The 14,456-nt window shown below is 34.6% G+C and overlaps 1 protein-coding gene across 1 annotated transcript; it reads right to left on the minus strand.

Annotated features, from left to right (window-relative positions):
• Positions 1 to 6,131: 6,131 nt before the first annotated feature.
• Positions 6,132 to 10,714, minus strand: LOC127098466 (protein CLP1 homolog). The gene is made up of 10 exons (XM_051037075.1): positions 10,257 to 10,714; positions 10,041 to 10,109; positions 9,812 to 9,907; positions 9,308 to 9,549; positions 9,022 to 9,160; positions 8,685 to 8,741; positions 8,361 to 8,495; positions 7,526 to 7,761; positions 6,514 to 6,558; positions 6,132 to 6,431 (listed from the first exon to the last, which is right to left on the minus strand). The coding sequence occupies exons 1-10, from the start codon at positions 10,470 to 10,472 to the stop codon at positions 6,344 to 6,346; spliced, it is 1,323 nt and encodes a 440-aa protein (XP_050893032.1). The 5' UTR covers positions 10,473 to 10,714; the 3' UTR covers positions 6,132 to 6,343.
• Positions 10,715 to 14,456: the final 3,742 nt, after the last annotated feature.

The following is a 14,456-nucleotide window of genomic DNA, read 5'->3' on the forward strand; positions in this document are numbered from 1 at the left end:
TGTAGTTGTTCAATCAGAAAGAGGGCAGTAACATTCTCAATTTTTTATTTATATACTCATATCAAATGGATTCAACCATGGGAGATACATGTTCATTAAACTACTTATATTATGATATGCTTTAAAATTATATTTATGATTTTAGTCACACCGGTTAATATTCCAACATTTCCTTTATAAAATTGTTTCCAAATGGTTGTAATTCATATGCCTACATATGGGTTTATTATTATTATTATTATTATTATTATTATTATTATTATTATTATTATTATTATTATTATTAAACATTCATTTATAAAAATACTAAAAGAATAAGTGATTTTATTATTATTATTATTATTATTATTATTATTATTATTATTATTATTATTATTATTATTATTATTATTATTATTAATCACATGATTAGGGATAGCAATGGAAAGGGTTTAGGTAGGGTACTATAGAACCCGTCCCCATACTCGCGATTTGAAAAAGTTCTCGTACCCGAGCTCATACCCGCTTGGGTACCATATTGACACCCATGCCCGTCCCGTATGTGTATGTAAGTGATCGTACCCGTACCGTTATCCGCATTTCTAATAAAAATAAATATGTCAAGTATAAAATATCATATTATTTTAAGTTTTTAGCCACATTAAAAAAAATTAAAAAAATTTACCGTTGGATTATGAAATAAATTATCACTTATATTAAACATGTAGTAGTTTAAAATTGATGTATTTTTAAAAATTGGCACACATTTATTTTTATATAATAATATAAATTAAAATATATAAATATATATTGTGCGGGTATGAGGCGGGTTGAGTATTAAGGTGTTCATCCATGCACTCATCCCCGCTTATTTAAGTGGGTAATTACCCGAACACATGTTTGTACTCATGTATGTGGGTTTTTACCCTACCCGTTATGGGTATTTTTGTGGATACCCACTGGAAATGGGTCAAACTGTCATCCTTACACGTGATTTATAACCCACTATCTATAAAAAAAAAACATTGAATACACATAGCAAAATTAATTTTTTTTAATTTTCTACTCTCTCTTAATCCCTATCATTCTCATTACTTTTAAATATGGTACAATTTGTCAAAACATATTATTATCTACATTGATAATCGAAAAAGACTCAAAAATTCACCACGAGACAAACACAGAGAATTTGACTTGAGACAAAGACGTAGTATTTGGAGATGATCTTCATAAAATATTTTAAATTTTAATATTAACTATTTTAAAATAATATATGATATTAGAAGTGATGGAGATGAGTTTCTAAATGTTGATAATATTAGAGTTGAATTTCAAGGTTTTCTAATGTTTATAGAAATTAAAAGAAAAAATTAATGATACATATTTTACAATACTCTTTATTATTAATGTAAAAAATATACTCTTTATTTATAAATTAGAAAATATTAATAGAAATATCACGAAGATGAACATTATGTCTTATATGGAGTGTTCAAATAATGGAGCAATTTAAACATGTATTATACAATTTAAAGTTTACGATTTTTAATTTTAGGAAAAATACTCTTTTTGATCCTTTAACTTTATCCCGGGTCCATTTTGGTCTCTTAATTTTAAAAAGTTTCAAATTAATCCTTTAATTATTCAAATAGTGTCCTAGTAGTCCTTTTCGTCCATTTGACTCAAACAAACGTTTGTTTTGTAATGTGTGGCAGCTGACGTGGAGTCACATATTTCACCTTCTTTCTTCCATCGTCGTCTTCCCTCCGTTGCTAGGTTTTATTCCCAAATCGATTTAGGATTCATCAATTTGGAGAGGTTTACACTGAAATTGGTTGTGGAAAATGAAAGTATCATCATCAATGAATTCTGGATGCTTTTCAAATGAATCTAACTTGAAGAGCTTTGGTAGTTTGGATTCAAATTTGCGATGAAAACCCATGTTTCGCTATGAAGACATGGTTGTTCTTCGCAAGACCTCAACTGTTACGAATTTTGGGAAACAATTTTGGAGATGTCGTCATTATAACGTAAGAACAAATTTGAATTTTTTCTTCGAGTCTGGTTATTCTGATATAGACCATTTGTCAAATATACAAGGTGTAACATAAGCTGTGTGTGGTTATTTTGATTGGTTCCATGAGGATATGGTAGATGAGAAAGTTCAGAGTGGGTTGGAGAAGCTAAAAAACAAACTTGATGCAACAATAATGAAGGTAGAGTATCTCAGGGCTACAAATGAGGATTTGAAGCTACAGTTGAGTGAATTACAAATTCAAATGAAGAAGATGATGAAATGGGAAAAAATTTGGAAGATCATATTTTGTATTGTTTTAGGTGTTATGGTATTTAGAATGTTGTAATAAATGTATGAGATTGAATTAGTTTGAACATGTTTGTACCAGTTTGAACATGTATGTACCAGTTTGAACATGTATATATCAATTTGAATGGCATCCGTTAATTTGTGTTTCAATTCATTATGTATCAGTTCATTACGTATCAGTCCATTATGTATCAGTTGGTTTATACCAGAACAGATAAAAGAAGTCACTAATATTCGGCATTACAATGCACAATTGTGTATTTCAAAACAGATAAAATGAGGCACTTAAATATTTTACATTACACATTACAAATGTGGTGTAACCACTAATATTCAGAATTACTATTGTGGTACAAAACACACGGTATGGGTTCAAATGGAACTACATAGGTACAAAACACATCACATGTCCAAACTTAAACTAACAATTCTAAATTGAGTTCAACTGACAAACACATTACATTTCCCCAAAATACATTTCCAAAACATTAAGTTCAAACTTAAACTAACAATTCTAAACCGAGTTCAACTAAAATTTCCAGTTTGGTGTGGATCTCTTAGTTGGTGTTGTCCTCCTTGTTGTTGGGCCAACTGCAGTCTTGGTTGCACTCAATCTAGTTATAGGTCCTGGTGGTACAAATGGTGTTGTTGACCTTCTAACTTACATCTTCTTTTCCTTTCCATGATTTCAGTGATGGGATGTTTCAGTAGCTATTTGAGATGCCCTCTTAACTGGTTATTTTTTTGCCCTGCCTTGAGTTGACTAGTGGGATGCTTGAATAACTGCTTGAGTAAATTGTTGGGATGCTTGTTGGGATGGTTGTTGGGATGTTTTTTTGTGAAACTTAAGTAGGTTTTTGTTGTGATGCCCAAGTAGGTGTTTGTTGGGATGCTTGAGTAGGTGTTTGTTGTGATGCCCGAGTATATGAGGTGGTTTTTAGTGAACTTCAAATTTCTGCCAGATTGGACTGTATATGAGATGATTACTTCCTTGAAATCACCTTTTGTACTAAAATACATTCTCACCTCCCATTTGTATTTGGACATGTCTTTTTGTAACTTGAACATTGGGTACTTCTTTCTCCTAACTTCATTGCTATCATCACTCTCACACCCACTTTCTAGATCCTCACTTTCACTATCACTCCCTTTAAATTCTTCTTTGTTTTCTTCCCACTTTTCTTTACCTTTTTTGGTGTTCCCCTCTTGATTATCTTCATTCACATAGTCAATTAGATTAGCCATTTCATCTTCCTTAACCAATTCATCATCAGACTCATCAGACTCGTCATCAAATGCTACCTCCATTGCACTATCATAATTGAAGTTATCATCCTCACTATCACAGAGCTAATATCATCATGCATCTCACCACGAGTTTCCCTTGCATCAGTTTCCCTTGCATCAATTTCCTTTAACCCCCATTAACCATTTCTTCACTCTTATCTACAATGTCATTTTGCTCTACTACTATCTCATCAAGTGGACCATCATAATACTCGGGTTAAGACAATGTGTGTTGAATATAGATGTTAACACTAAGATGAACCCTATAGAGATCAGTTATCTCTAAGGCACCTTTGTCATCAACCAACACATTCATTCCAAATGCGGGATCCCTGTAATATATCTTCTCTAAGGCATTATAACTTAAATCCTTAAAACAACCTAACAACTCAAAATAACTCCACCTATCAACATCTATTTTCAAGTCAGCCACCTCACCCCCTTCGTACACAGTATGTTCCTCATCTACAAATTCACCACTATGATAGATTTTTAGATGTAAATGTTCATCCATTTCAAACTATCCCCTAAAATAGAAGATAAGAAAAAACTGAATTTCAAAAATTTTCCAGAAATCCTAAAACTACAACATTATAAATTTGCAGAATAATTAGTTCAAACATACCTACAATGAACAATGGTGTCTTCGATTTCACTTTGAACGAACGTCTTCGCCTCAAATCACAGTTGATGCACCTTCAAGAAACGGCTTCATTAGGGTTTGCTGCTTCTTTCCTCAAGTCGTATGTTGGTATGAATGTCTGAGAATTTTTTACGTTCTTTTTTAAGGATGCTGACTATTATCCACATGGCATAATAATTCCACATTAGCGACACTTGTGCGTCACTTGGACACTGACATTGACTAACGGGGCAAACAAAAAGAATGAACGTAACACTATTTGAATAATTAAAAGATCAATTTAGAATGTTTTAAAATTAAGAGACCAAAGTGGACCCAAGATATAGTTAAAGGACCAAAAATTGTATTTTGTCCAATTTGTAATAATCAAGATAAGTTCTTGCAATATATTGGTTTGGGAAATAATTGTTGTGATTGTGAAGTTATATTTGAATCTAGAGTGAGTATTAATTCTGTAAGTTGTCTAATTAATTGATGAATTGATAACATAATTTGATGAATATTATTTTTATGTAATTTAACTTTGAAAAAAGAAACTTGAATCAAGATAATAGTCATTTACTGAGAGGTGGTTATGAAAAATCATGTATAAATATATTTTTAGGGATACTATATTTACTATTTTTTACACAATATAAAAATATTTCAATAATATATAAATTCAAAGACACTAATTTTTCAAATAAGTAAATTTTAAAAAATAAATTGTTTGATGATTTATTACATGAATAGATTAAAATATAAAGTGAGAATAAGCTTTTAAATAATTGAAATCATGAGAGACTATGAGTCCATTATGGGAACACATCATGTTTGTTTGCTCAGACCTGAATTGGATATGGAAATATGTGCTGGAATGGCTTCAGATAGATTACACACCTGGAATGCATAGTTAGAATGGATAGTCCAGAATAGCAAAGACAAAGGTTGAAAGGCTCAACTTCTCAAATCCCCATTTGTTAGAAACTGTTTACGAAACTTGGAGATATAGAAATCACATTTGCTTTCAAAACAATGTATAATTCAAAAATCATAGATACCTTAGTTTACACATGGGTTGAATTAAACCAAAGTTTAGAGTTCATGTTGCAAGATTGATATTGTGAGTTTATATACCTGCAACTGCAGCATCCAAAACATCACTTTGGTGTGAATGTGAACCACCACCACCAATGTTATCATTATCATTATCACAAGGATTATCAACCAAACTATTTCCCTTGTTTTTTACATGATCAATCAACATCCAACAACGGTTCATCTTCTTCCTCTTCTAACAAATCAACAATAATAATATATTAGCCATAAATAACATTGATTAATTCATGCATGAGATGAATAATAATGAGCCAAGTTAATTGTAGAATCACTGTAATTTGTTATTTTACTTGCTTTTTAAAAATGAATTGGAAATGGCATATTTGTATTGCAATTCCTTTTAGTTGATTTTTCTTCAAGATTTGGGGTTAAAGAGTGCAAGATTTGTGTTTTTTCAATTGATAAATAAGAAAAAGAAATGCAATATTATTGAAAAAAATGATGCTGGATGTTGAGAGTTATGGTATGGTGAATGATGGTGTGGCGAGGTGGTTTTGTGTGGTGAAAACACCTAGGGACTCTAATGAGTCAACTTTACTTCAACCTCAATACCATTATAAATAGAGTTGTTATGAATCAGTTAAGCCGGTGCTAAGACAATATGTGTTCCCATAAATGACATGTGCTGAAATAAAATGAATACCGATCCTTTAAAAGACTAATTTGGGGCATCACCACCCATTCTATATTAACTTCAGTAGCATCATTAACTCAGCAATTTCTACAAATTTTCAGTATAACTCATGTATCATCCAAATCCATCCTGCTTTTCAGAACAAAAAACAACAACAAAAAACCTTCCTTGCAAGTGCATGATTTTACATATATCAAGCAATTAGTCAATTAAATATCAGTATCATAATTAGGATATTTCTTTGGAGAACAATCCTCCAACAAAGGGTCACAAATTACCTTTAGCATTTCATTTACATTGATAGAAAATTGAGATTCGGTGATCAAAACAAAAACTTCTAAGAAACTAACTGTCTATTACAAAACTTTCCATCAGCTCATGTTTCCAGCCATGTTAAGGATCCCATAATTAAATACTTGCTTGGAAGTTCTCCAGCAGATGGGGCAAGGTATGTTATCTTCTTTCTGTAATGTACGAATCAAATTAGAATGCAGTCATGCAAACATTCTACATAAAAAACAGAACAAAATATAACAATGCACACACCTCTGAACGTCAATGTCTGTTACATAGATAAAGCCAGCAACATTGCTGCACAAGAAAAGATGCGACACATAAGATATATGACACTAGGATTTGGACAAGGGAAAGAGTTACATAATATTTTTGGAGTAGAATAACAATTAGCAAAACCAACTAGATCAAGTTAAATCAATGGAGGACATAGATACCCTAGTAGGATAACATGTATCCTTTGAACTGCTGCTAGACCTAGTTATGGGTGGTGATAGTTGGGCAATTATTTAAACTATTCAAACTAGTGATACTGAATTTCAAGGTGTACTCCTAATTCGGTATAAGCATAAAAATCTGTTTTGATGCTACTCTTTTCGATTTGGGAGCTACTTGTCACCTAAGCTCAAGGAGTAGTAGTTTTCGGGGTTTCTGCAAGTGAAATTTTTTGGTCATTTTTGTGGATTATGCTTCAGCTATTTAGTTTCCATATTTATATAAACAGTAAATGGTGACTGAAAGGCCGATAGGCGACATATTGTGATGAACAAGAGCTCGTGATGATTAAGCATGATCAAGAGGTAACAAAAAAATTAATTAAAATACAATATAAACAGTACATAAGAGCATCTAACAGAATATTTTGATCCGACGGAAGCAAGTAGTATTCCACGGTGCAAGACTTGTGGCTAGTGCACAATAGACAACCCCCTTAAAATTACTCCCTCTTGTCCTAAATTATAAGTCACTTTGCCGAAAATATTTGCCCCAAATTATAAGTCACTTTAAAATTTCAATGCAACATTAATAATTTTTTTCCCAACATACCCTCTATCATTTATTACTATTTCTTCTTACAATTCTATAAATTTCTCTTTCATCCATATGAAGAGCAATATTGTAAAGTCATGCATAATTTGCCTTTTCCATACAATAATCATTAGGTTACTTAACTTGCGCAAAAGGTGCAAAACGTCTTATAATTTGGGACGGAGGAAGTATTAGATTTGGATGATAAATAGTTAATCATCGAAATCATAGTTACCTTGAAATGATCTCATCAGGTTCCTTGGCAAATGAGACAGCGAGTACTGTATGGAGCAAATCACGATTTATATTCACAGCTACAACTCTTGTTGGATCTGCAGCGGGTTCTGCTCCAATTGGCAAGGCAGAGCGTGGGGCTTGTGGCCCGCCACCAACTCGATAAACAAACAAGTCACTAAAATTTGAAATATTAGAATGAGGAGAAAGATCATTTGCAAGGCCATAAAAGTATTCCTGCATCAAAATAAAAAATGGCGGCAATCTCAGTTAGAGCCACAATAGTTTTAACAGGCAGGACAATTAAGTAGTAAGTAGGTGATAAGACTGCCCGGGGGGAGGACTAATCCACAAAACTAATAAACAAAATAACCAAAAGCAATCTACTACCAGTACCAATGCAGTTACTGTTTATATCCACACAAATTACAAATATGGGCTTACAAGTTGCAAAGGTTTTAACGGTGCCAATAAATACAAAGGATCCTATTATTTTCATAACTATTTCCCTTGACTCAAATTAATTTATTTAGGTTATAATTTTCTAAACTCAACCGTGACTGCCCTGTTATATCCACACAAAATATCCAAAATCAATCTTCTACCAGTACAAATTGCAAGGTTTTAAACTGTGGCAATAAATGCAAAGGATCCTATTATATTCAAAAGAACTATTTCCCTTCACTCAAATTAATTTCTTTCGGTTAAAATTTTCTTAACTCAACCATGGTTGCCCATTTACCTCGCATTAAATAACCAAAATGCTCTAAAATGAAAAAATATATGAAGACAATTAACTTTATCTTCATGCAGAAAACATTGAAAAGTAGTTTTACCCTTGTCCTAGAACTTCTGGTTTTCTGACGGAACTTTGCATTCCTAGATACAACTCCACCTGACCTCTGAAGCTTCACAACATCTACTTTAGGCTCACCCTTAAGCACATCTCTGAGCATGCTGCACAGTTTTTCCTATAAGGAGTTCAAAGGAAAAGCCTGAGACTGAGATTACAAAATTATAGTATACAGAACCACTCCTAAGGTAGATTCTTCTATTCAAATTGTGAGAAATCAAGGTGTTCGTTGTGAGGAAGAATGATGCATAAATGTAAGGAAAATGCAATGATGCAGATATTGAATCGAGATAAGTCAACCATCTACCTGACCCAAAACCAAGACAACATTGGCCTGGAATGTACGGACTGCATGTAATAGCAACTGCAATAAAATACCACCAAATGAAATAGTTAGAGAGAGAGGCTATGTAGCAGAGACACCTCTGAAAAAAGACGTGTCAGTGTCGGACACCTTCATCGATACTTGTGATTACATTTTATTTTTTATTTTTTTTCAAATTATTACCGGACTCGGCGTGTCAGTGTCGGTGTCGTGTTCAGAGTGTTTGTGCTTCATAGGAGAGAGAAGAGAGACCACTTTAATCAAGATATATTAAATAGCAGTATATTCCATATATTAGTAAGGTTCAAAAGTCAATTACATCATAGCCTACTCCCTCTATCCATCCCATGGTATTTATCACCATTCCTGCAGCTCGAGATTCAGTATTTCCAGTAAATTGTCTTTCCAGTATCGCTGCGAGCTCCTTGACAAGCACTTTATACAATTCTACATTGTTACTGTAAAAATAATGTTTGGTGATTAGATTCTCATTTCCTTTGTGTGCTATTAATGAGTTATATAATTTCAAATGAATGAGTGTATGTTCACATGTGATTTGGACAAATCATAGTTGAAAATATGATAAGAATTACAGTAATAACTACCTCGGTGATGTGTGTCCATAAAAGTAAACAAGAGGCATTTCAAGTGGAATTCCCTCGACAGGATCAATGGGCATTTCAATTGGAGTGGCAGCAATGCATCCAGGAATTGTAATAGATCCTTGACCAATATCCAAGTCAACAAAGGTGGGCTTCCAACCTTGTTTAGCTGCCCAACTAAGAAGCATCCTTGACAAGGTACTCTTACCAGAATCTGTAGGCCCTACAACAATCACCCTAGGGCCCTGACCAATCAAATCAACTGAAACTTAATTCACATACTACAACAAACTATACATGATACACCTAAAAGGAACTACTAATTTTGCTCTAACAAACACATAAATCCATAATAAAAGCACAAGTTATAAAAGTCTTAAGCATAATAATTCATAAAAAAGAAAGCATCAGAAAGATGCCTCGACAGTGCATAAACGAAAAAATAATCGACATAAACAAACACATCAAAGCATCTAATCTCCTAACCACAAGACACAATAAAATTACCTGAGACAATACAGGGTCATCTGAAGGCGATTTTTTGGCACGACCTCTTCTTCCTTCTAATATACCATGCACATTTACATAACTAACCATTGGTGTCTGCAATTAAAAAAAGCAAATAAGAAGTCACAATCTCCTCGGTCACTAACTAATAAATCAGTCCTTTTATGTTTTTACCAAGCACTTCACATTAAGTTTCAAAGAAAGAGTAAATAGTTCCATAGTGATTTACCTCATCCGCAGTATAATCAGTTTCGGTAGCACCATCCATTTCAATGGTTGCACCAAACCAAGTAAAGACCTGCCACACACAAAAAATCATTTCTGAATCTAGCAGCAGCGGAATATTTGAAGGTTAACAATAACACCATAAACCCTATGTAAAATTGTACAGTGACAGCAAACAAAGCTAATAAAAATGGTAGATTTCAGGGAAAAGAGGAGTTACAGCAAATTTGAGCTTGGGAGGAAAATTGAGCCAGATTTCAGGGGGAAGCTCGGTACCGAAAATCTCAGCAGTGCCGTTAAGGAGTCGAAGGCGAAGAGGCGCATCGTTACCGACTTCAATTCTCAGCTCGCATTCTTTTTCCAGTTTTACTTGCTTAATTGCCGGTGTTAAATTAGAACCACCGCCACCAACAGGACCTGCACCGCCGTACGCCATTTTGTACGGGTTCGAATGTGGCGGCCTAGGGTTTAGAGAGAAGAGGAGTTTTGGTTTGTGGAGGAGGCGGAGGAAGGAAATTGAGAAAGAATGACCGAAGCTCACGGAGGCGCGACAGGCCACGATGGTGGCGCTGCCGCGTATTTTGGTGGTAGTTTTCGGTTTCCGATCACCGGTGAAGTGAAGGGGCTTTGAGAAGCAAAGAAAGAATGGAATCGGTTATTTCAATTCAACTGTTTATGAGTACCAAAAAAAACACTTTTTTACTTCACTTTTTTTCAAAAAAATAATTTAATAATAGTTTTACTTTATTATTAGTAATAAAAATCACTAATGCTGTTATTGGGATTTTGTTATTTGAAATTGTAGAAGAAAAAAAGTGTTGTTATTAGTAGTAAAATTCATTGTCTTCTCGATTTCATTAAACAGAATTCCAAGCATTAAGAATATAAAAGGATTTAACGTAAACGTTTGAGTTACTCATTTCAAAACTTAAGGTAGGGGTATGTTTGGTCCCCGGGGGGTGTTTAATAGAGGAAAGGGGATTAATTTTACTAATAAATAGTAATATTTTTATCTTATATAAGTGATGTAATATTTAAAATTAAGTTCATAAATATTCTTTTGTAATAAATTTTTTAATATTTAGTGATTAAAATAGTTTTAACATGATACGGAACATTAAATAAAATTTAATACACTTGATTTATATTATAACTCTTCGACATAAATTAAATTATGTGTTGATAATAATTTTTAAATAAATAAAATGATTTATTATTAAATATTATATACTAAATTAAAGAATCTAAAAAAAAATTTGGGTCAAGTAAATCTAAAGAACATATAATAGAAAAGTGTATCTTATTTTCCGTGTGAAAAAACTTATATGTTTTGGGTCGTGTATGGTGAATTTGAGTTGGAGTGGGTCTTAACTACTTGGTTCTTTGGTCAATCCAAAATATCTGCCATCAAGACTTGTCGGGCACTTATGGAGGTGGGGAAGCCTTTAGCGGTGGAGGTCGACCTCCAAGAATGTTATATAATGTGAACTTAGTGGAAACGTTTAAAGTCAATTAAAAAAGTAGTGGCGAGCAAGCACATTAAATGCATTTCCATCATTAAAATATTTTGTTGCTTCCTTCCGACATGTGGGCTGATGTGACTAACTAAGGCATGACATTGCTTACAATGCACTTGAAATTGCTTGTATTTTCAATGAGAGACTTAGTTGTTGATTATGTAACTCCTCTTTCTCGCTAATGTGGGTCGTTCAATCATTTTGCCTATACATAGAAGGCGTTTGACATTTAGGAAAATTTTCACCATCTTTGAATTTCAAGTTCATTCATATTCTCATTATTAGTAAATTTATTCTCTTCTTCCTTCCTAAAGGCATTCATCGGTGATTCTAGTTATTTTTTTCCTCAAAGCCTCTGTCTTTCTTCCTTTACTCAGCTACATCAACATCATAAACTAAGTACCCTCATCAACTTAAGTTTTTATCTTCAACATTTTATATTTTCTAGCCAAGATGAGTGATATCCTTATTCATATAATGAGTGACTCTGAGAGTGACATTTCTTTAGTTGTTAGAATAGGTACCCCTCTGCTCGTGATCGTCTAGACCACGAAGTTATATCAATGACTGACGATTCTGATACGAAATGGTATTTGGGAATTCTCCTGTTGAGAAAACTTCCTCATTTGAGTCTTCCAAAGCTCTTTTGTCAGATGACGGTGGAGAGGTCGAACGTCATGAGGTCCATATGATCCCTCCCATTTTGATTGGGGAAGAAATACATGTTGTTAAATCAAGGAGAGAACTCATTGAAGATTTCGTCCATGTTTACCTGAGATCCCATAAGCACGAACCTATCAACGCTGAAATTAAGGCCCACTTAGAGTGTTAGGGTAGGTCAGGCGCAATTTCTTGGATCAAGCTCGATGAGCACTTTAAAGTTGGTGATTTGGCATAGAGAGGCATGAAGTTGCTGGAGTCAGCCGATGCAGTGAACTACGGTTGGGTGGATGTAGAAGTAGTGGGGACCCCGTCTGTTTTGAATACTGAAGCGGCTATAAGTGCTACTAGCATCACGATCGGCGATCCTTTGGACCAGTTGGTTCTTCTTGTGGGTATATGGAAGAGAATATGCAACTTTTTTTACGATTTCTTGGTCCATCTTTATGAATGCATGTCTACTAGGATAAGATTCCAGTTGCCCTTCTCTGACTTTGAGGTAGGCGTCTTGAAGCACTTGATATTTACCCCTTCCCAGCTTCATATGGGATTTGGGATTACATGGGGGTGTTCCAGTTTTACGTTGATCATAAGTCTTAGAAGCCCTCCCTTGATTTGTTCTTTGACTTGTTATATATGGTGTGCGCTTCTTAGGACGGCCACAATGACCAATGGCTCATTAGATTCCACGCAAACGATCCTTGTTTCGACCATTTTACCTGTGACTATGGTGATTTTTGTAGGCGTTGCCTACTGATGAAACCCCTTACTCCATAGGTCCACCACTCCTTCTGTTACTCCTCAGTTATGTCTTCCCACTTTTGTAAGAGCAGATTCCTGAAGTATTTGTCTTGGTCTCACTTTTAACGTATTATCCATTTATGTAACCCCAAGTTAGGTCGTCTTTCCCCTCGACAAGGCAATGATGATGAAGGCTATGCATTCTTAGTTTCAATGACTGGGTTATAAAGATGAGTTTTGCTCTTGTGAAGTGCATTCTTCTGAGGTGATGAATAAGTGAATTGATACTCACGACATCTTGAATGCGGTCATCCAGACGGATAGGAAATAGTTTTTGGTGAGAATCGAGATATATAGTTTGTTTTAACATACGTGATTGCATTTTGCATATAACATGGATAAGTTGAAACTGGTCTACGACCTTACTAGTGCTTAGGGTATCAAGACTGGTCCTACTAGCCAGGTTGTGACGCCCCCTCCTTCGACCGTTGCTCCTCCTCCACCCATTGATCATGCCTCGGCCCCTGAGACCAATTATGATGCCACCAAGGTGTACCTACTTGTTAGTGTTGCATCCATTTTAACGGTTGAGGATATGTCATCATCTATAATTTAAGAAAATAAGGGTATGGGATGTATACCAACACTCCCCATTGAAGATGGTTCTCCCTATCAAACATGTCTAACCGGGGATGCTTTTATGGAAGCACTAATTTCCTTGCTACATATGTCTCTTAATCTTTCTTTCCAAATTGCTCGCACTCTTGAGGAAGTTGTTATTGTCGTATCGACAAAGGATTTGTCCTTTGTCTAAAATCTATATGAGGCAGAGAAGATGGAGCTCCTTTATGGGATCATTGTTAACATATATCAGACCTCTTATCTATTCTCTCTAGTTGTTGCTAGTAGGGGAGATGTTTAGATGCTAGCAATCCTTTTAGGGAGAGGGATACTTAGAAGGGTAAATGTGAAGCTATGGAGCATAAATGATTCACTTTTTAGAAGAAGCTGGCGAAGTTTTATGAGAAGGCCAAGCTTGTCAACACTTTGCAAGAAGAGGTAAAGATCCATGGTTCTCTCGTTACTCTGGTTGTCTGGGTTGTTGAGTTGGAGTCCTCCCTTGAGGCAGAGAAGAAACAAATTGAATAAGCTTCATATGTTGTTGCTAAGAATAACCTCAATGTAGAGGAGTACCTGAAGATTATTCGACGGGAAGTAAAGGCTCATATTAAGGCTCTGAAGGCTCTTGATGGTGAGGTGGTTTTATGAGGGAGAAATTACATGACTCTCTTCAACGATCTGTACATGGTGTACTCAAAGTCTAAGATCAGGTCGTGGAATGGGCGTAGGAATCTCGTCCCAAAGGCTACTCCAGTCGGGGGTGATCCGAGACCTTTCGCTTCGGGTGTTTAATCCGCTGTCGCGCGCGGGTCAAAACGAGTGTTTTTCAAAAACGTAGTACGACGACAATTTTAACTCGGATATCATTCTCACAAGGATTC

Source organism: Lathyrus oleraceus, chromosome 6 (assembly GCF_024323335.1).
Source record: "Lathyrus oleraceus cultivar Zhongwan6 chromosome 6, CAAS_Psat_ZW6_1.0, whole genome shotgun sequence".
In the NCBI taxonomy this organism is placed as follows: Eukaryota; Viridiplantae; Streptophyta; class Magnoliopsida; order Fabales; family Fabaceae; genus Lathyrus; species Lathyrus oleraceus.